Here is a 20,759-nt window from a genome sequence, read left to right as displayed (position 1 = left end):
GAGTCTATAGAAGCACCCTTTCTTTCAGAAAGAGTCTATTGAAGCACCCTTTCTTTCAGAAAGAGTCTATAGAAGCACCCTTTCTTTCAGAAAGAGTCTATAGAAGCACCCTTTCTTTCAGAAAGAGTCTATAGAAGCACCATTTCTTTCAGAAAGAATCTATAGAAGCACCCTTTCTTTCAGAAAGAGTCTATAGAAGCACCCTTTCTTTCAGAAAGAGTCTATAGAAGCACCCTTTCTTTCAGAAAGAGTCTATAGAAGCACCCTTTCTTTCAGAAAGAGTCTATAGAAGCACCCTTTCTTTCAGAAAGAGTCTATAGAAGCACCCTTTCTTTCAGAAAGAGTCTATAGAAGCACCCTTTCTTTCAGAAAGAGTCTATAGAAGCACCCTTTCTTTCAGAAAGAGTCTATAGAAGCACCCTTTCTTTCAGAAAGAGTCTATAGAAGCACCCTTTCTTTCAGAAAGAGTCTATAGAAGCACCCTTTCTTTCAGAAAGAGTCTATAGAAGCACCCTTTCTTTCAGAAAGAGTCTATAGAAGCACCCTTTCTATCAGAAAGAGTCTATAGAAGCACCCTTTCTTTCAGAAAGAGTCTATAGAAGCACCCTTTCTTTCAGAAAGAGTCTATAGAAGCACCCTTTCTTTCAGAAAGAGTCTATAGAAGCACCCTTTCTTTCAGAAAGAGTCTATAGAAGCACCCTTTCTTTCAGAAAGAGTCTATAGAAGCACCCTTTCTTTCAGAAAGAGTCTATAGAAGAACCCTTTCTTTCAGAAAGAGTCTATAGAAGCACCCTTTCTTTCAGAAAGAGTCTATAGAAGCACCCTTTCTTTCAGAAAGAGTCTATAGAAGCACCCTTTCTTTCAGAAAGAGTCTATAGAAGCACCCTTTCTTTCAGAAAGAGTCTATAGAAGCACCCTTTCTTTCAGAAAGAGTCTATAGAAGCACCCTTTCTTTCAGAAAGAGTCTATAGAAGCACCCTTTCTTTCAGAAAGAGTCTATAGAAGCACCCTTTCTTTCAGAAAGAGTCTATAGAAGCACCCTTTCTTTCAGAAAGAGTCTATAGAAGCACCCTTTCTTTCAGAAAGAGTCTATAGAAGCACCCTTTCTTTCAGAAAGAGTCTATAGAAGCACCCTTTCTTTCAGAAAGAGTCTATAGAAGCACCCTTTCTTTCAGAAAGAGTCTATAGAAGCACCCTTTCTTTCAGAAAGAGTCTATAGAAGCACCCTTTCTTTCAGAAAGAGTCTATAGAAGCACCCTTTCTTTCAGAAAGAGTCTATAGAAGCACCCTTTCTTTCAGAAAGAGTCTATAGAAGCACCCTTTCTTTCAGAAAGAGTCTATAGAAGCACCCTTTCTTTCAGAAAGAGTCTATAGAAGCACCCTTTCTTTCAGAAAGAGTCTATAGAAGCACCCTTTCTTTCAGAAAGAGTCTATAGAAGCACCCTTTCTTTCAGAAAGAGTCTATAGAAGCACCCTTTCTTTCAGAAAGAGTCTATAGAAGCACCCTTTCTTTCAGAAAGAGTCTATAGAAGCACCCTTTCTTTCAGAAAGAGTCTATAGAAGCACCCTTTCTTTCAGAAAGAGTCTATAGAAGCACCCTTTCTTTCAGAAAGAGTCTATAGAAGCACCCTTTCTTTCAGAAAGAGTCTATAGAAGCACCCTTTCTTTCAGAAAGAGTCTATAGAAGCACCCTTTCTTTCAGAAAGAGTCTATAGAAGCACCCTTTCTTTAAGAAAGAGTCTATAGAAGCACCCTTTCTTTCAGAAAGAGTCTATAGAAGCACCCTTTCTTTCAGAAAGAGTCTATAGAAGCACCCTTTCTTTCAGAAAGAGTCTACAGAAGCACCCTTTCTTTCAGAAAGAGTCTATAGAAGCACCCTTTCTTTCAGAAAGAGTCTATAGAAGCACCCTTTCTTTCAGAAAGGGTCTATAGAAGCACCCTTTCTTTCAGAAAGAGTCTATAGATGTTATGTCACCCTGCTGCCTACGTCATTTTAAAAGAATCACCACCTGCGTGCAACACTGTATGGCGATCAGATGTTTTGCTGACGTGTCAGCATTACATTGGTCGAAGCAAATTTCGCCCTGGTGATCCCTAACCGACTGCATATGTTTTTGCATCATTTGCAAAAGTTGCAGCCGGCGAGATCAGACCAAGGTAAACAAAGTGGAATTTGGCAAAGAATTGTGCGTTAGTGGTATACACACTAATTAGTTAAAAGAAAAGTACATCCAATTGGATGTACTAAAATGTGTTAGTGATTTTGGTGAAAACAATTGTAAGTAACAATTGTTAAATAATCTGGTGCAGCAAACTATAAAAGGTGAGTTAGTGCACATTAAAGGATTATTCCAAAAACAGTATTTATATGCAATTTTATTGCATTTTTCTTTCTTTGATAGAATCGCCACATGGTTGCGAAGACTGTACCCTGCGTATGACCACGCTTTGGGAAACACGTTGTTGGATAACGGTACTATAGTACCACGCCATCTCTCAGGCTGAGAACAAAATTTATATTCCACAACATCGCTAATCCAATTCTGACAAAACCACTAGTATTCAACAAAAGAATTCTTCTTGCCACCCCATTAAAATTGTATGCCGGTTTCTAAACAATTTATGCCAATTCCTGAGATTTGTCGCAGCTTCAAGAAATTTCTACTCCTGCTAATTGGAAAATATCTACTTGGAACGCTTGAAGTACAGTCATTAAACTTGTTGGTACACAAACACCATCTGCCCGTGTTACCAAACTTCAACCAACGATCTTTCCACAGTGTGTTTTATCCAGAATTATCTGGATTTGATTCGCCTGCTGTAGGATAATTTTTGGGTAAATTCCACCAAACCCAATCAAACTTTTGCAACCCCAACCACTTGTGGCACCAACCAAAGCAACTATATAATACCTGTGCGTCAACGGCCACCACATTTTGAGCCATTTACACCAGCCTTTCGAGGCCCACAACATCTGCGCTCTCTAGCGAGTATGTCCAGTGGATTTTTTTTTTTTACTTTTTAACGCCCCGGAATATCTGAACCAAACATACGGAATAAATGGTGATTGTTTTTCTTTGATATCCAACCAACACGTGGATTGGTCCACATATTTTATTACCAAATTTTGTCAAAAATCTAATTTATATCAACGTCTGTTGCACCTCATCGTCCAATACCTCATCGCAATAGCCCATTCTTCAGTTTTTTTTTGTGCATCAGAAAATCATCATCTTCAATAGTCCCAGCCATCAAGATACCTCAACCCATAGACGATTTCACAGCTTATTTTGGATTATGAAAAAGGAAATCATCATCATTATCCCGCACATACACCCACATCATCATTACACAATTTCAATCATCTTTCATCCACCATCATATTTCATCAGAATCTAATCAGAAATTTTCCGGATTTACTGTAAGTAAAAAACCATTATGAGATTAGCAGTGTAAATGATGCCTAACTTATCAACCAGAAGCTGAACTGCAGTGATTATAGTGTTGAATGTTTTTATGTGATTTTGCTTGGACATATATGAGTTTGGTTATAATTATGTTCGCCAAATTATAATCAAACGCACATATGCATAACTAATTAGTGACTTTATAAGCATGTATGAATTTAAAGGTATGCTTAATTATAGTTATCAATTACTAATTATGATTGCATACACATATAATTATACCTGCACATCGTTGTAATTATAATTATATTTCATTAATTATAATTACCTAATTCTATTAGCGAATTTATATATGATTATTAAGTATGATTATTATTCAAAAATTATATCTCATAAATTTTTATACTATTTCTATGAGTATATATAAATACTAATCAAACAACAGATTTAAACCAGATTCATATTTATACTCCTGATGATAATTACTGACGTAATTATTATCGTTTTTCTTGAGTTTAGTTATATTTATAATTGTTGATTATACGCGCATTGTTACATTCATACAAAAATTTATATATATATATTCAAAGAAATATTTGATGTTGATCAGACATATTGTTGATTTTTTTTGTTTTTAAATGATTTAACATTTCGAATTATTCCATTTATACAAAATCGTATAGACATATTTTTTTCAACTTGTACAGAACATCGAAGTGATATCCCTATTTAAGAAATTATTTTCAAATTCATATGTTGAATCATAGTGTCCCATAAAGAAAACCTATACCATTTCGAGCTCGATAGGGTTAAGAATTTAAATTGGCATTAGTCTTCACTTGATACTGTGCGTAATGGCACAGGATAATAGGGAGATCACCAGAGAGTGTATCCTTAACTTTTTTTAGAACCACATAGTTTATCATTTTTACATTGGTAATATTATTTCATAATATTACTTCTTCAATTCACTTAAACAAAAAAAAAAAAAAAATGGAATTAAAGTATTACTAGACTTAAGCATAATAGCCTTAAGTAATCATAAGCCTTAACCTGAATTGTTTTATACGTACATGAATAAATGTAGTGATGAATCTTGTATATAAGGAAAACGATCAAAATATGAATTAATTTGGAGAAAATAATAATAATAAGGTAATGTAAAGGTAACTGGGCAGTCATAATCTACGTTTGGGGGTCTTCATAGTCATGAGGCCCATTAGGGGGTTTATGCTAGGAACCCATAGGGAGGGCAGAGGGTACCCAAATTCCACCTAGGGGTACCAGCAACAACAACAACAACCAAATTCAATACAACAACAAGGCTTTTCCTGGTTTTCTGATAAATTGATATATTTTTTTGTATGTGCCCAAGTGCACCTCCTCGCCGCTAGAGCTTAAGCCGGAGCCAAAATAGTCAAATGCCATTGTCACCTTGGTAACCAATAGAGGTCATACTTGCCTCCGGGCACATTACATAGAGTAATTTTATGAAATTCCACTAGTGGGGAAATCGATTTATGAACCCCTAGTTTCATGCACGAATACAAAGCAACTAAAAATGCGGAAGTCGGCCTCCGTTGAGGTGCGACAACGTGGATCTTCCATCACAATGTGATGGATGGGTTGACGCGGCACCTACGACTCCAGCAAGGAATATACAGCTACGTTATAAAGAAGTTCGACTGTACTCCACTCCAAAAACAAGCTAATATTAGGCCACATAACTTGCTCAGCAGTTCCACGAACATTTCATGAATTATAAAATAGAATATGGAATGGTGCAAAAGATTGCAGGGACACCACTTCCACTTCTCTTTGTTGTAACTGTCAGAAATTTGAAGGCTCTTAAATGTCATTCTATAGTATAAAGGCCTACGTACATAAGCTGCCTTGCTTTCCTGATTGCCTTGCTTTCCTGCTTAATTTTTGACATAATTAAAATAAAAGAATAAGTCTTATGTCAGACTATGAAAATTTTCATTAACGTGAAAACGAGTTTGTTGGTAAGAGGTATGAAGGGGGTGAAACTCCGTACACAAGGTTCTGTAATCTGAAATTATTCTTTGTGTTTATATTCGTAACTCTCAAACCAATTCAAAGCAATGAAAATATCAAAATTTTCATATGATTTCAAATATGTGTGTAGATGTCAATGAAAATTTGGAAGAAAATGGCAAAACGTTTTCAATGAAAATTTTCATAGTCTGGCATAAGACTAAAGAAGGCCGAGGAAATTTCGAACTGGGTTGCCCTTTTCTTTTTTATTCTTTTATCAGAAGTAAGCAGGCAAGGCAGCTTATGTACGCAGGCCTTTACTCCTTTGTTGTTCTTTAAACCCGTTGTTGGGACGTTGGTGTAGTTATTGACAAGATTAATATTTCTTTAGCATCGCAAATCTCATTCAGAACCATGGAAAAAGCTACAAAGTTGAAAAATTTAACGTTATTTCAATGTTTTTCTACTTAACGGTTACACGAGACGACAAACGCCAAAGCGCTTTGATTGCGTTCAACATTCAAGTGAAGTTGGTTGCAGTTTGTTGCTCATTCAATCAGTTGTCACCTATATTTACACTTGTCAGAGAAATTTCGCATTATTTTTGGAAATTGGGGTAAAAATCTAGAAAAAAATAAAAAATATATTCTTAAATAACGAATTTCTATCTTCTAGTCCACAATAATCCATATAAAAACAAAAGCACAATGTTAGTAACACGCATCGCACAAATTAAAGCAACCACTACAATCTTATCGTCCTCTTCTTCGCCCGTTATGAGACAACTTTTGGGCAGAACCATTAAAGAGGCGACACAAAGACGACAATCTACTCATTTTCGCAGCGGAGCACTGAAACCAAAACCTGAAGAAACTCCCTTCGGAATGGTTGGTGTTTTGTGTTCTGTATTGCCTGGTCTTTTTATTGGGGCAGCCATTAGTAAATCGGTAGCAAATTTCCTCGAAGAAAATGATCTGTTTGTGCCAGAAGACGATGATGATGATGAGGATTAAATGAATTGCATGTTGGTTATTGTTTTGCCCCCCAGAGATTACAAGACGACAATAGCACATTTTTTTAAGTATTGGAGCACAACACAAAACACTAGTCAATATGTACTACTTGTTATATAGTGAATCTTAAGGAACGATAAAAAAAAGTTAACACAAAAAACATACAAGCAACCGATGGGAAATCAAGTGGTTGCCAGCAATCTTTTCAAGGTTATGTTAATTTGTTCGGAAAATTTCGTATATTCCTTGTTTGTTTGGTTGGTTAATAACGCACAGTTTTATTTTTCTTTTTACCAAAAAAAGTATCAATGAAAAATTGTGAGATCGAAAATTGTTTTCTTCGTTCTTCTATCTCTCTTATCTCATTCTCTCATAATTATAAGGCTCTTTATTCTGCTGATATACTCGATAATGATGTATGATTCTTCTCAAAAACGAAAGCATTTTCTTGTTTAATTGACAAATTGATTAAATCTTTTTAAAATACATAATTATTAAAAGATACCAATTTATAATCAACGAAATAAATTAGAATATTAATTATGTTAATATGTACCTAAACTAAACATGTGTGTTTTATTTATAAACAAATGATTCATTCGCAGAAATTGGGAATTCAAATTTTCAACTACGAAGTTAATGTAACACATGAATAGACGTTTATGGGTGATCTTTAAAGGGAATCGTACTGAACCCTATATATGTAGGTGTTTATGGACACCTGTAGACGCCCATAAAAAAACTGTTTTAATATAATAAAGCATTTTTAGGCGCCTATAAAGAAGCCTTTATAGACTCCTATAAAAGGACCTTAGATGCCCATAAAGAAGCCTTTCTAGACGCCTATAAAGAAGCATTTATAGACTCCTATAAAAAACCTTTGTAGATGCCTATAAGGGAGCCTTTATAGACGCCTATAAAGGAACTTTTATTGGTGCCTATAAAACTAACTTTATTTTTGCCAATAAAATAAACTTTTTTGGCGCATATAAAGTAGGCTTTGCAGAGGCATATAAAGGAGTTTTTACAGGGGCTATAAAGTAACCTTTATAGAGGCCTATAAAGGAACCTTTAGAGGTCTACACATTTTTCAGACGTAATTCGAGAATTATATTTGTAATTCGTAACATTTCATTTGTAATTCGTAACATTTCATTTGTAATTCGTATTATTCCATTTGTAATTCGAATTATTCCAATTGTAATTCGAATTATTCCATTTGAAATTCGAATTATTCCATGTGTAATTCGAATTATTCCATTTGTAAGCGCCAAAACTTCCTGCAGCTGGTTCTCTTTCCTTGGGCATTGAATTTTCTTTTGAAAGACCTGACAACATCGATCGATGGATGGAGACGGCATGGCAGACGTTGTACTCAACCTTGACGTTAATGCTATATATTCTTCCTGAGTCTGAGTCCTTAACTCGTAGCGCGTCAAAATTAAGGACGCACATTCTTTCCTTTTCAGATTTATCGGCAAAAATTTTCCACCTTGGGTACCAAGATTTAACGATGTTGATAGGGGGTGTACGAGCATGTAGGAGTTCCTGATCTATGGTGTAGGCTCCCTATGAGATATGAAAATAGGTTTCTTGTTCCATTTTGTATTGTCATTGAGTGCGAAAAATCTTTGAATGCACGTTCTTATAAGGCGAATTTTTCATTCATAGGTAGGAAAATGGATTTATCCATTCATAGGTAACAAGTTTCCGATCCTCATAAAGGGTAACTAAATGTCCATGAATGTTACTTTGTCCCGGTCCACACTAGCGTGAATTTCATTAAAAATTTTTATGAAATTAGGCGTTCTTAAATCGAATTCCCCACTACAGCAATTTTATGATTTTACTCTACTATGGAAGTCGATCTAGAAACGCATAATTTCATTCATTTTTTTTTTCAATGAAATCATTCTAGTGTGGACCGGGACTTTATTACAACTCATTTATGATTATCTACTTAGAAACAGCAAGTCTTTGGAATTTTTCCTAATTTTCTCCTCTCCTCTTGTCAAGTTGATGTTAAGAATATCCCGAATTTTCTACCTTCATTGCCATGGAAAACCTTGCGTGCAGACACTACAAGATAAGATTAATACGGTGGCAAACATGTCAGCTCTATGCTTTCCCAATGTTATGACACGCACACACATGACAAAGCAAGGGAAGCAGCAAAAGGACTTGATTTCAGTTTCAATTAGTATCTACCTCAGTTTGGACTCCCAGGGAAATCAGCGCTAAAATGTCCACAAATTCAAGTCTTTGGGAAAAATACAAAGACAAAATTTACATATTTGGCCACATCTACGCCAACATTTATGGTTTGGTGGTCATAAACTACATACCAACCATGCCCACCAGATCCTTTAAACATTATTTGGCTGTTGCATATAGCCATTTCATTAGTTTTGTTGTTATTATTGTGTTACCTTTGTATTTTGTGTACTCCATACAACATCTCGTAGAGACTAAAGATCGTCGTTGGCAGCTTCAATTGGTGGTGAATTTTAGTAATACTTTGATCAAGTATTGTATGGTTGTGGTGACATATATTGCTAATTTTGTCCATTATAAGGATATACGATATATAACACAACATCGCCAGTCATTGGAGGATGAATTTAATCGTTCCAGCCGGGGATTTGTAGAGACTCCAAGGAAACGTTTTGAATTTATGCTGCTATTCAAATTTGGTTTAATCAATGCCATGATGTTGGTACAAATTGGCCAAATACTATATGAATATTTTACCGATGCCCATCCTGTCAGAGTGTATTTCCAAGTTTATACCTTCTTTTTGTGGAATTACACTGAGAATATGGCAGATTATTTTTATTTTATAAATTGTTCAGCGTTGAAATTTTATCGTCAATTGGAACAGCAATTGTGTGGAATGTTGGAAGAGAATAACAGGTGTGTGGCGTATAGAAGGAGAAAGGCTAGGAAGAGGGCTGGTTTAATTGGCCACATGTGTTGTATGTTAAGTGATCGTTTTGATGAGTTCGGCAAACGTTATTGGCAAATCTATGATTTATATAAAGATAGCATACGTTTGCATCAGTTTCAAATTTTGGGATTAATTTTCACAACTTTAATAAGTAATTTGACGAATTTATTTACCTTATTCAATTTGTTGTTTAAAAATTCACTATATCCGGCATCGGGTATTGTTTTGAATTTAATATTTGCCATAATTTTCTACATTGATACATATATTGTGACCATGATCAGTGATCAAATTGAAAATGAGGTGAAAACGATAAAGAATACCTTGAAGGAGTTTGCAGAACTACCGGCCTTGGATTGGCGTTTGGAGCAGACGGTAAGTATACCTTGGAGGTTGGCTTCCAACACGTCATTTGGCCTGTTAAAGAAATAGATTACTTTAAATAACATTTATAAAGTCCCGGGCCACACTACAGTAATTTCAATGAAATTTTGATAAGAAATTATGCGTCTCTAGATCAGAATGCGGCACCTCTTTACTCGCGAGCAAGCAAAGAGAGCATCTCTCTTCACTCACTAATTGAAAAACCATCATGGCACAATCATACAGGTACCCGCGTCAGCCCAGCTGATGTACTGTGAGCTGTCAAAAAAGTTGTTGTAATTAGTTGTGTCTTTTTACTTTTTCAGTAATAATTATTCAGTAACTTCTTTTCAGAGAGTAAGAGAGATTTTACTCTTTGATACGAAAATAGAGAAAAAAGTAAAAAGACAGCATTTAGTAAACTTTAGCAAGATAACAGTTGATAACCAAAACAAAAACATTGGCGCCAATGCATGAAAGAAAAACTAACTCCAAAGCAATGAAAAAGTTATTCAATTTTAAGCAAAATAAATAAAAAAAATATTAATATATTAATAAAATGATCAATAAATATAGCTGAATCGTAATATTTATAGTATTTTTTTACAAAAATAAGGTAAACATTGAGCAGCTTACCATTAGCAGATGATTAAACAACAGCTGATCGAACTTGCTAAATGTTGCTGGGAAAATTTCTTTCAGCAACTTTTAGCAATTTCTCAGCAAACAACTGTCAAAATTGTTCTCTCACTTCGCTCTCTTTTACTGAACTTTTGTTTAAAAAGACAGAATTTAGTAACATTTCGTAATAATTATTACAAATTATCAAGTAAAAAGACACGCCTATTGAAAACACAAAATTAAAAAACAAAAATTTAAAAGAAAAACTGTGAATTTTTGGCGGATTTTTGTTATAATGTGTTTATTAATAACTGTCTAACAAAATTTTGTTGGAAAAAATGTGTGAATCGCTTTATTTTTGGAAAACATTTTTGACATTGAACTCGTTTTTGTTGTAGTTGTTTGCTGATGCATCTACCTGTTAATTGTGCCATGAAAACCATGCACTGACAACAGTGTTTGCTCAAATTGTTGTTGTTGTCTGCCGAATGCTGCTCTAGATCAGAATGCGGCACACAACAACAACAATTTGAGCGAACACTGTTGACAGTGCATTGTTTTTCAATTAGTGAGTGGAGAGAGAAGTTCTCTTTGATTGCTCGCGAGTAAAGAGGTGCCGCATTCTGCTCTAGATCAGCCATGCACGCGTCTTTACGAAAAAGTTAACTACAACTCTCTTTCCCATACAAAAACCCAAAATAGCATTCTCTTCTTGTGCACCATTGCTCTAGATCGACGTCCATAGTAGAGTAAAATCATAAAATTGCTGTAGTGGGCAATTCGATTTAAGAACACCTATATTTCATGAAATTTTTTAATGAAATTCACGCTAGTGTGGACCGGGACAAACGACAATGAAGAAATCTTTATAGATGTCCATAAAGGAGTATTTACCAGGGCTCCGATTTACTCGCGAGTGAAAAGTGGGGGAGGGGGGTAAGTTTTTTGGTTGCATTTTTTTTGGTGGGATGGGACAAATTTATTTGGGGGTGGGATAGGTTAGGTTAGGGGATGTGCAGCCACTAACTTGTGACTGCGTCACTCGGAGACCTTCCGGTCCATTGTGATCATCCAGTAGAAAAAAACTGCAGGAAAAGAGGAGATGGAAAAAGAGAGGATAGGGGGAAAAAATAAAAAGAGGAAGTTGTTAGCAAAGTGAAGAACGAATATGTTACAAGAAAGTTTAAGACTGGAGTAATAGTTTTAGAGTAGGAGAAAAAGATTTATTTTTATTGGTAGGCAGAATAGTTGAATTAATTTACGCGTTCAGGTTGCACTGTCCCAGCCACTTCAGATTTTTGATGATGTTGTAGATCACAGCAGGTTCCACAGTTGAGTAGAAAGTTAGACACTGTGGAAAGTGAACACCTACTAACCTATGCCGTCTACGAGCCATTGCTGGACAACGACACAGGATGTGCTCGATCGTCTCTAACTCCTCCTCGTCCTCACAGAGTCTGCAGTAGTCCCTCTAAAAATTCTTTTAAAAATCCACGCCTAAAGGTATCCCAAAGGCCTCTAAAAATTCTTTTAAAAATCCACGCCTAAAGGTATCCCAAAGGCCTCTAAAAATTCTTTTAAAAATCCACGCCTAAAGGTATCCCAAAGGCCTCTAAAAATTCTTTTAAAAATCCACGCCTAAAGGTATCCCAAAGGCCTCTAAAAATTCTTTTAAAAATCCACGCCTAAAGGTATCCCAAAGGCCTCTAAAAATTCTTTTAAAAATCCACGCCTAAAGGTATCCCAAAGGCCTCTAAAAATTCTTTTAAAAATCCACGCCTAAAGGTATCCCAAAGGCCTCTAAAAATTCTTTTAAAAATCCACGCCTAAAGGTATCCCAAAGGCCTCTAAAAATTCTTTTAAAAATCCACGCCTAAAGGTATCCCAAAGGCCTCTAAAAATTCTTTTAAAAATCCACGCCTAAAGGTATCCCAAAGGCCTCTAAAAATTCTTTTAAAAATCCACGCCTAAAGGTATCCCAAAGGCCTCTAAAAATTCTTTTAAAAGTCCACGCCTAAAGGTATCCCAAAGGCCTCTAAAAATTCTTTTAAAAGTCCACGCCTAAAGGTATCCCAAAGGCCTCTAAAAATTCTTTTAAAAGTCCACGCCTAAAGGTATCCCAAAGGCCTCTAAAAATTCTTTTAAAAATCCACGCCTAAAGGTATCCCAAAGGCCTCTAAAAATTCACAATTCACTGGCTCTTTCGACAGAGAACGTTTCAATATTTTGAAAGAAATGACAAATGGGTGGTTTGATAGAGTCAGCGATAGCTAGGTCTGTAGCTAATTCGTCTGCTCTTTCATTACCCAAATAGTCGCGGTGTCCTGGTACCCAGCATAGCCGGAAGCCGTTAGTTAGCGTTCCCAAGGCTGATCTACACTTAAGGACAACATCGGATTTGATGTTGCAGGATTTGATGGCTTTAAGAGCCGCTTGGCTAGTCACCGGTTTCAAGATTTCTGCATCCAAATTTTTTATCAATTCCGCTGCCTTCCGAATCGCGAAGATTTCAGCCTGGAAGACACTACAGTTGCTGTCTAGCCTGTAGGTGTACTCAATAGATAGCCTTTCACAGTAGACGCCAGCCCCGGTACATTCCTCCATCTTGGAACCGTCTGTATAGAAAGCCAAACCGTTCAGAGGGGGGTTACTGCGGTTAACTGACGCTTACCTGTTTCCAAATTAAAACATTTATAGGGTTTTGAAATATTTTGCAAGTCGGCCTATCTTTTTTCGATAAACATCTTTCAATTTGTTTCTCAATTTTCTCACTCCTTTCCAGATTGAAAATCTATCATTATCATTGATAACATTTGATGGTCGCTTTCGTATATGCGGTTTATTTTATTTGGATCGACATTTAACATTTCTAACTGCAGCCGCAGGCTTATCTTATTTTATAACTTTAGTACAATTTGATATTAATTGGAATAATTTAAAGTAGATGTTTCATAGATTGTGTTTAATAAAAAGTAAAATAAATAAAAAATTTCAACAATTGTCTTTTTTTCTTTTAAACATTTAGAAATGGAAACTTCATCATCAATTCTATAAAACAAACAAATAAATAACTTATTTCAAAGACCCTAAGCTCACATTCCTATGCGAAGAGAGAAAAATAATTATAAGAAAAAGGAACCTAAATCAATAATGTCAATCCATGTACGGTGCCGTTACTCTGTAGCAATAATGTCTTGACATGTACATTGCCATGAAAGCAAAGCAAAAGTATTCTCTCGTTGTTTGGCAAAGGTCACAAAATTTCTCACATATTTGACATTGTTTTCTGCAGCAATGATGTGCGCCAAAAAATATCTTTGCCAAAAAAATACATTTGTTTTGTTTTCACGGCAGTGTACACCGGTTGGACAGGTGGTTGTCATTTTTACCACAGAGAATGATTAACAAAATGCCATACTATAAGCTAAACAGTTACTTTACAAATTGTTCTTACTGTTTTTAAAGAAATATGACTAGAATTTACAAAAAAACAAATTATTTTACTTAAAAATAAATTGAATAAAATTTGAGGTAAAAACAGAAAAAAAATAAATTAATTAAAAACTAAAATTAAGTTAACATCAAGAGTTTCTCGTTGTTGTTCTTGTTACTGTAACTAAAAATATTCACTTTGTACGCATTGGCAAAAGAACTTAAAAACTAATTATTAACAGAGAATTGCTTCAACATCCTATACTAATATTTTACACATATCTTTTTTTAATTTAAGATAAATAGTACATAGTTTATTTTTTATTTAGAAACTTGGCTACGATTAGGAATACAAATGCACTGGTCAAAAATAAACTACCGGGCAGAGAACGACGTATGGGCAGATTGGTGTCACGTTCTCTTTGGGCAAATAAAGCTATATCCTCTTCAAATGTTTCATAATTATTCCAACTGAGACATTTTTTAACAGCATATTCCCAGCGTTTGTATAAGAGGGCTCGACCTGGAAGGAAATATACCAAAGAAGTTATGATTTTTATATTTTTGATGGAGTGTAATTTTTTTAAGGATATAGAAGGAGCTTTTGGAGGTCTTCTACTATTTAGAAAACTCTTTATGAGGTCTTCTACTCTGTAGAAGACTCTTTATGAGGCCTTTTACTCTGTAGAAGAATCTTTAAGAGGTCTTCTACTCTGTAGAAGAATCTTTAACAGTTTTTATACTGTAAAGACCCTTAAAGCGGTCGTATATTCTGTAGAAAAACCTCTAATAGGTTTTCTACTTTGTAAAGGTGTCTTATACTCCGTAGAAGACCATTTAATAGGGCTTCTACTCTGTAGAAGACCATTTAAGAGGTCTTATACTCTGTAGAAGACCCTTCAAGAAGTCTTTTATTCTGCAAAACACCCTTTACAAAGTCTTATATTCTGTAGAAGACCCTCTAAGAGGTCTTATACTCCGTAGGAGACCTTTTACGTGGTCTTATACTGTGTAGAAGACCCTTAAATCGGTCTTATACTCTGTAGAAGACTCCGTTAAGAAGTCTTATACTCTGTAGAAGACCTTTTACGAGTTCTTCTACTCTATTGAAGACGCTTAAAGGTTTTATTCTCTTAAGAAGGCCATTCTAGAGGTCTTGTAATCTTTAGAAGACCCTTTAAGAGGTCTTCTACTCTGTAGAAAACCCTTTAAGAGGTCTTCTACTCTGTAAAAGAACCTTTAAGATGTTTTCTGCTCTGTAGAAGACCCTTCAAGAAGTCTTTTATTCTGTAAAACACTCTTTACGAAGTCTTATATTCTGTAGAAGACCCTCTAAGAGGTCTTATACTCCGTAGGCGACCTTTTACGTGGTCTTATACTGTGTAGAAGACCCTTAAATCGGTCTTATACTCTGTAGAAGACTCCGTTAAGAAGTCTTATACTCTGTAGAAGACCTTTAACGAGTTCTTCTACTCTATTGAAGACGCTTAAAGGTTTTATTCTCTTAAGAAGACCATTCTAGACGTCTTGTAATCTTTAGAAGACCCTTTAAGAGGTCTTCTACTCTGTAGAAAGCCCTTTAAGAGGTCTTCTACTCTGTAAAAGCACCTTTAAGATGTTTTCTGGTCTGTAGATGACCCTTCAAGAAGTCTTTTATTCTGTAAAATACCCTTTACGAAGTCTTATATTCTGTAGAAGACCCTCTAAGAGGTCTTATACTCCGTAGGAGACCTTTTACATGGTATTATACTGTGTAGAAGACCCTTAAATCGGTATTATATTCTGTAGAAGACTCCGTTAAGAAGTCTTATACTCTGTAGAAGACCTTTTACGAGTTCTTCTTATCTATTGAAGACGCTTAAAGGTTTTATACTTTATAGAAGACCATTTAAGAGGTCTTATACTCTTAAGAAGACCATTCTATATAGTATACAGTCTTATAATCTGAAGAAGAACCTTTAAGAGGTCTTCTACTCTGTAGAAGACACTTTAAGATGTGTTCTACTCTGTAGAAGGTCATTTAAAAGGTTTTATGCGCTATATAAGACCCTTCAAGAGGTTTTATATTCTGTAGGAGACCGTCTAATAGGTCTTACACGCCGTAGGAGGCCTTTTAAGAGGTCTTATACACTGCAGAAACCCCTTTAAGGATACTTATACTCTGCAAATGCCATTGAAGAGGTCTTCTACTCAATAGAACACCATTTATACTCTATATAAGGCCATTTGAGGGGTCTTATACTCTTTAGAAGTCTCTTCTAGAGGTCTTTAAAATACCCCTACTCTGTAGAAGACGCTTTAAGATGTATTCTACTCCCTAGAAGATCATTTAAGAGATTTTCTACAGTGAAGAAAATCCTTTAAAAGGTTTTATGCGTTATATAAGACCCTTCAAGAAGTCTTATATTCTGTAAAATACCTTCTTAGAAGTCTTATAATGTCTAAAAGAACCTTTAAGAGGTCTTCTACACTGTAGAAGACACTTTAAGATGTATTCTACTCCGTAGAAGACCTTTTAAGAGGTTTTCTGCTGTGATGAAGATCCTTTAAAAGGTTTTATGCGTTATATAAGACCGTTTAAGATGTCTTATATTCTGTAACAGGCCCTCTTAGAAGTCTTATATTCTGCAGAAAAAACTCTAAGAAGTCTTATACTCCGTAGGAGATATTTTACGTGGTCTTATACTGTGTAGAAGACCCTTAAAGCGGTCTTATATTCTACAGAAGGAACTATAATAGGTTTCATTTCATTTTTTACTCTGTAAATGCCATAGAAGTGGTCTTCTACTCTGTAGAAACACCTTAAAGAAGTCTTATACTCTGTAGAAGAATTTTTAAGAGACCTTCTACTCTATAAAATACCACTTAAAGGTTTTATACTTTATATAAGACCATTTAAGAGGTCTTATACTCTTAAGAAGACCCTTCCAGAGATCTATAATATGTAGAAGAATATTTAAGAGGTCTTATACTGTGTAAAAGACACCTTAATATGTACTCTATTCTGTCGAAGACCCCTTAGGATGTCTTATACTCTGTAGAAGAACTTTTAAAAGGTTTTATGCGCTATATAAGACATTTCAAAAAGTCTTATATTCTGTGAAAGGCCCTCTTAGATGTCTTATATTCAGTAGAAGACCTTCTAAAAGGTCTTATACTCCGTAGGAGACCTTTTTCGTGGCTTATACTGTCCAGAAGACCCTTAAAGCAGACTTATATTCTTCAGAAGAAACTTAAAAAGGGTTTCTACACTGTAAATGAAATTTATGAGGTCTTCTACTCTGTAGAAACCTCTTTACGAAGTCTTATACTCTGTAGAGGACCCTTTAAGAGGTCTTGTCCTATATAGAAGACTCTTCCAGAAGTTTTATACTCTGTAGAAGAACATTTAAGAGATCTTCTACTCTGCAGAAGACCCTATAGGAGGTCTTCTACTCTGTAGAAGACCCTTTAAGATGTATTGTACTTTGTAGAAGACTCTTTAAGACTTATTGTACTCTGTAATAGGTTTTCTATTCTGTAAAGAGACCTTCTACTCTGTATAAGAATCTTTTAAAGATCTTATACTGTGTAGAAGAATCTTTAAGAGGTCCTCTACTCTTTAAAAGATCTTATACTGTGTAGAAGAATCTTTAAGAGATCCTCTAGCCCGTAGAAGAGTTTTCTATTTTATAAAAGACCCTTTTAGAAATTTTTATGGACGCCCCCCTTAAAAGGTGGCTTCTACTCTATAAAATGCTCTTAAAGATGATCTTCTATAGAAGATTTAGAGATTTTCTGTTTTCTATAAGGCCCTTTTTGAGCTCTTCTTTCTATATAAGACCCCTTATAGAGATCTTCTATTTTATAATAGACCCCTTTAGAGGTCTTATATTTTACAGAACACCCCTTCAGAGGTCATATATTTTATAGAAGAACCATTTAAGGGTACTCTATTTTATAAAAGAAGCCTTTAGAAAACCTTCTTAGAGGCCTTTCTCCTCCTTTAGAGGTCGTCTTCTATTATAACTTAGAATTTGAATCGTTCCCCACTTACGATTTGGTGTTGTTGTTGGACTGATGGCATCTGAGGGTGGCATATAGGCAATTCGAGCATAATTTGTATTTACCGCCTTCATAGTTACTCCCGCAGCAAGCATGGCACCCAACGCACACGGTGCTGTAGTTTGTGGTCTTTCGAGAACAAACCCAACTATATCGGCTATAAATTGTACAAATGAGGAATTTTCAGCATATTCACCACCGAAAATTAAACGTTCTTTTATATCTTTCCAATTCCATGTGGGTGTATCACGTTTAAAGGCTTCCAGAACTTCGTGAATTTGAAAACCGGTTGCTTCGTAGGCGGCCTGGGTAACATTTTCGGCAGTTGTTTGACTTGTTAAACCGAGAATTATGCTGGAAAATGAAAGGGTTTGAAAATAAATTCAAACAAAAAATAAAATTATACTCACCCTCGGGCATCATATCTCCAATAAGGTGCATATAGACCATGAAAAGCAGGTACAAATGTTATTTCTGAACGTCGAGCAGCCACACCACATTCAGCATTTAATATACTCGAGGAACATGATGATGAGATCATAGAACTTTCACCCAAAAAGGTATTTAATACCTCAACGACATTGTCGTTTGAACTGATTTCGGTATTAATACGCAGACCCTCCTTAAGCCATTGGACTGTTGAGCCAGCATTACTTATGGCACCCTCTAAGGCATGACATGCCTTGGTATTTGGTCCTAATTTGTACGAAATTATTGAGAGTAAACCATTTTCAGATTCTATTAATTCTTCACCGGTATTCAGTAGAACAAAACAACTATCATCTATGGAACAAACATTTTGGCCAACATTCAATGAAAGTTGACCCAATAAAGCAGCCGGTTGATCGCCAATACACTGAAAAGAGAAGAAGAGGTATTTTGTTAAAGCGGAGGAATATTGTGTTTTGTGGTGTGACTGTTTTACTTACACTGGCAATTGGTATATTATTTAATGGCCCTTCTATAATATATCCATAAATTTCGGAATTGGAACGTATTCGTGGCAGTATTTGCATTGGTATTCGATAAAAGTCACATAGTTTTTTATCCCATTCCATAGTTTGTATATTCATAAGGCCTGTGTATTGTGCATTTGTTACATCTGTAGAATGGACTCCACATGTTTCGGAGCCAGTAAGATTCTATAAAGGAAAAGAGATTATAAATTATAAATGTTTTATAAAGTACTTTTGCGAAGAAGTCATCACAAATAGAAGAACCATAAAAAGATCTTCAATTTACAGAAGTATAGCCTAAATGGCTTTAGCCATAAAAAGTAGACCTCAAAGGGTTTTCTGTTTATATATGAAGACCACAAAGGTTTTTCTGTCTACAGACCTGCTATCAAAAGAAGAAGAACAAAAATGGACTTCTGCCTAAAGAAGTTCTTAAAGTATCTTCTATCTAAAGACCAGCTCTTGTAAATGAAATCCTCAAGTGGTCTCGAAATTGCAGAATAAACTCTAAAAAACCTCAGAATTGTTGTAATGTTCTCGTTCGAGAATGATCTAAAATGACCCTCCCTCTAAATTACATTTTTCTACTCACCCACATAATCCATGAGTCTAGGGTACCAAAACATAATGTATTTCTCTCCAAAGCTTCTTTCACAGCCGTTACATTTTCAAGTAACCATTTAATTTTCAAAGCGCTAAAACACGTGCTTAAAGGCAACCCGCACAGAGGCCGTAAGTAATCAACATTTTGTTTAACATTATTAAGCAATGTCTTTAGCAATGAAGTACAGCGGCAATCAGTCCAACCTTAAGCAGCGTAAAGAAAATAAAATAAACATTGAAAGTACAATTGAAAACAAATGTAGAAGCATAAGCAAAGAGTGATAACATCACATCAATGGTTCGTTGGAGATGAATGAAATTGATGAAATATGAGATCTATTATTTGATAACTTAGCAGATCTAGTATTTACCAATGGCATTGTATAAAACATTTCCAGTTTCTTTGTCCCACATAACAGTGGTTCCTCGCATATTACAAATACCCACAGCGATGATGTCATGCGGACTGATCTCTAATATGACCAGGTTTTTATAAGCCACCTTAACAGAAAAAAAGAAATTAATCAATTATAATCAATTGCTACGATTGCTTAATGTTGCATCTCACCTCTATACATTCCTGGGTATGTTTCCATATTTCATTAGGATCGTATTCTAACCAACCGGCGTTGTGTACAATTTGTTTTATTTTCAATTCATGAGATGTCAATACTTCAGCATTTCTGGTTGAGAAAATCTATGGGTACAAGAAATAGACACAAAATATAAGACAATTGTTTATGCCACTAAATATACGCACATCATTTTTATTTTTAAACAAAATATTTACCATGAATTTGCAGTGTGTATTGCTTAAATAGATGACACCAATTAATGGTCCAAAATTTCCATATTGAGACATTATTTTCTGCTACTCTCTGTTATTTTCCCAACGAAATTAAAAACAACTTTATCCACAATTTCCCGCCGCTTTCGAAAAAATTAATAATTTATGTTTGATTTTGACAATTTATTATTTGGATTTGTTTATTTTTTCGTTTATTCATTGGTTTTATTAGTTCATCTGTTTACGGGAGAATGGTTGATTGCGTAAAAACGTCTGCGAAAAAAAAACAGCCGTAGCCGTCAAAATATGAAATTATTCTATGCGTGCGTTTGTGTGTGAGAGAGTTTGTTTACCTTACTACTTTAAGGGGGACGTATAATTTTATGGCAAATAATGCAATTTTTGTTGTTTTTAAGGTATTTAGTGTGAAATAATAAAGAGGGTGGGTTGTATTTATAGAGAGGGGGTGGAAAGAATACATTTGTTGTTGTTTTATTGGTTTAAAACGTGTAGAAATTATGTCATTCATTGATACGTCTTTAGTTAAGGTGTAATTCAACCACAGAGTTGCCAATTTGGCAACGTTTA

General features: G+C 35.1%; 3 protein-coding genes and 2 long non-coding RNA genes across 7 annotated transcripts; 3 read left to right on the top strand and 2 right to left on the bottom strand.

The window, feature by feature from the left end:
* The first annotated feature begins 1,982 nt into the window (after nt 1-1,982).
* Nucleotides 1,983-4,519, top strand: LOC141387777 (uncharacterized). The gene is made up of 2 exons (XR_012408636.1): nt 1,983-2,323; nt 2,403-4,519. It is a non-coding gene; the product is annotated as an uncharacterized lncRNA (long non-coding RNA).
* LOC141387778 (uncharacterized) lies at nt 3,281-9,942 on the bottom strand. Of its 2 annotated transcripts, none has more exons than XR_012408638.1 (4): nt 9,689-9,942; nt 9,539-9,616; nt 8,848-9,442; nt 3,281-3,419 (listed from the first exon to the last, which is right to left on the bottom strand). It is a non-coding gene; the product is annotated as an uncharacterized lncRNA (long non-coding RNA). The 2 variants fall into 2 exon arrangements; XR_012408637.1 differs by lacking the exon at nt 3,281-3,419 and adding an exon at nt 7,505-7,987.
* EMRE (Essential MCU regulator) lies at nt 5,880-6,984 on the top strand. Its single transcript, XM_073957958.1, has 2 exons — nt 5,880-6,021; nt 6,081-6,984. Exon 2 carries the CDS (start codon nt 6,113-6,115, stop codon nt 6,416-6,418), a length of 306 nt encoding a protein of 101 aa, XP_073814059.1. The 5' UTR covers nt 5,880-6,021; nt 6,081-6,112; the 3' UTR covers nt 6,419-6,984.
* Nucleotides 7,976-13,293, top strand: LOC141387774 (gustatory receptor 10a-like). Of its 2 annotated transcripts, none has more exons than XM_073957957.1 (2): nt 7,976-9,740; nt 13,132-13,293. In XM_073957957.1, exons 1-2 carry the CDS (start codon nt 8,661-8,663, stop codon nt 13,291-13,293), a joined length of 1,242 nt encoding a protein of 413 aa, XP_073814058.1. In that variant the 5' UTR covers nt 7,976-8,660. The 2 variants fall into 2 exon arrangements, 1 of the variants encoding a protein (XP_073814058.1); XR_012408635.1 differs by lacking the exon at nt 7,976-9,740 and adding an exon at nt 11,038-11,285 and having other exon boundaries at nt 13,132-13,236.
* LOC141387773 (glycerol kinase 3) lies at nt 13,147-20,494 on the bottom strand. Its single transcript, XM_073957956.1, has 8 exons — nt 20,175-20,494; nt 19,953-20,081; nt 19,756-19,885; nt 19,374-19,588; nt 18,755-18,967; nt 18,236-18,681; nt 17,818-18,179; nt 13,147-14,304 (listed from the first exon to the last, which is right to left on the bottom strand). Exons 1-8 carry the CDS (start codon nt 20,244-20,246, stop codon nt 14,096-14,098), a joined length of 1,776 nt encoding a protein of 591 aa, XP_073814057.1. The 5' UTR covers nt 20,247-20,494; the 3' UTR covers nt 13,147-14,095.
* Between the last annotated feature and the right edge of the window lie 265 nt (nt 20,495-20,759).

The sequence above is a fragment of the Musca autumnalis genome, unplaced genomic scaffold (assembly GCF_047663935.1).
Source record: "Musca autumnalis isolate F117 unplaced genomic scaffold, ASM4766393v1 scaffold_5, whole genome shotgun sequence".
In the NCBI taxonomy this organism is placed as follows: Eukaryota; Metazoa; Arthropoda; class Insecta; order Diptera; family Muscidae; genus Musca; species Musca autumnalis.
Note: the sequence above shows the minus strand (reverse complement) of the source record. Positions and strands in the feature narration are given on the sequence as shown.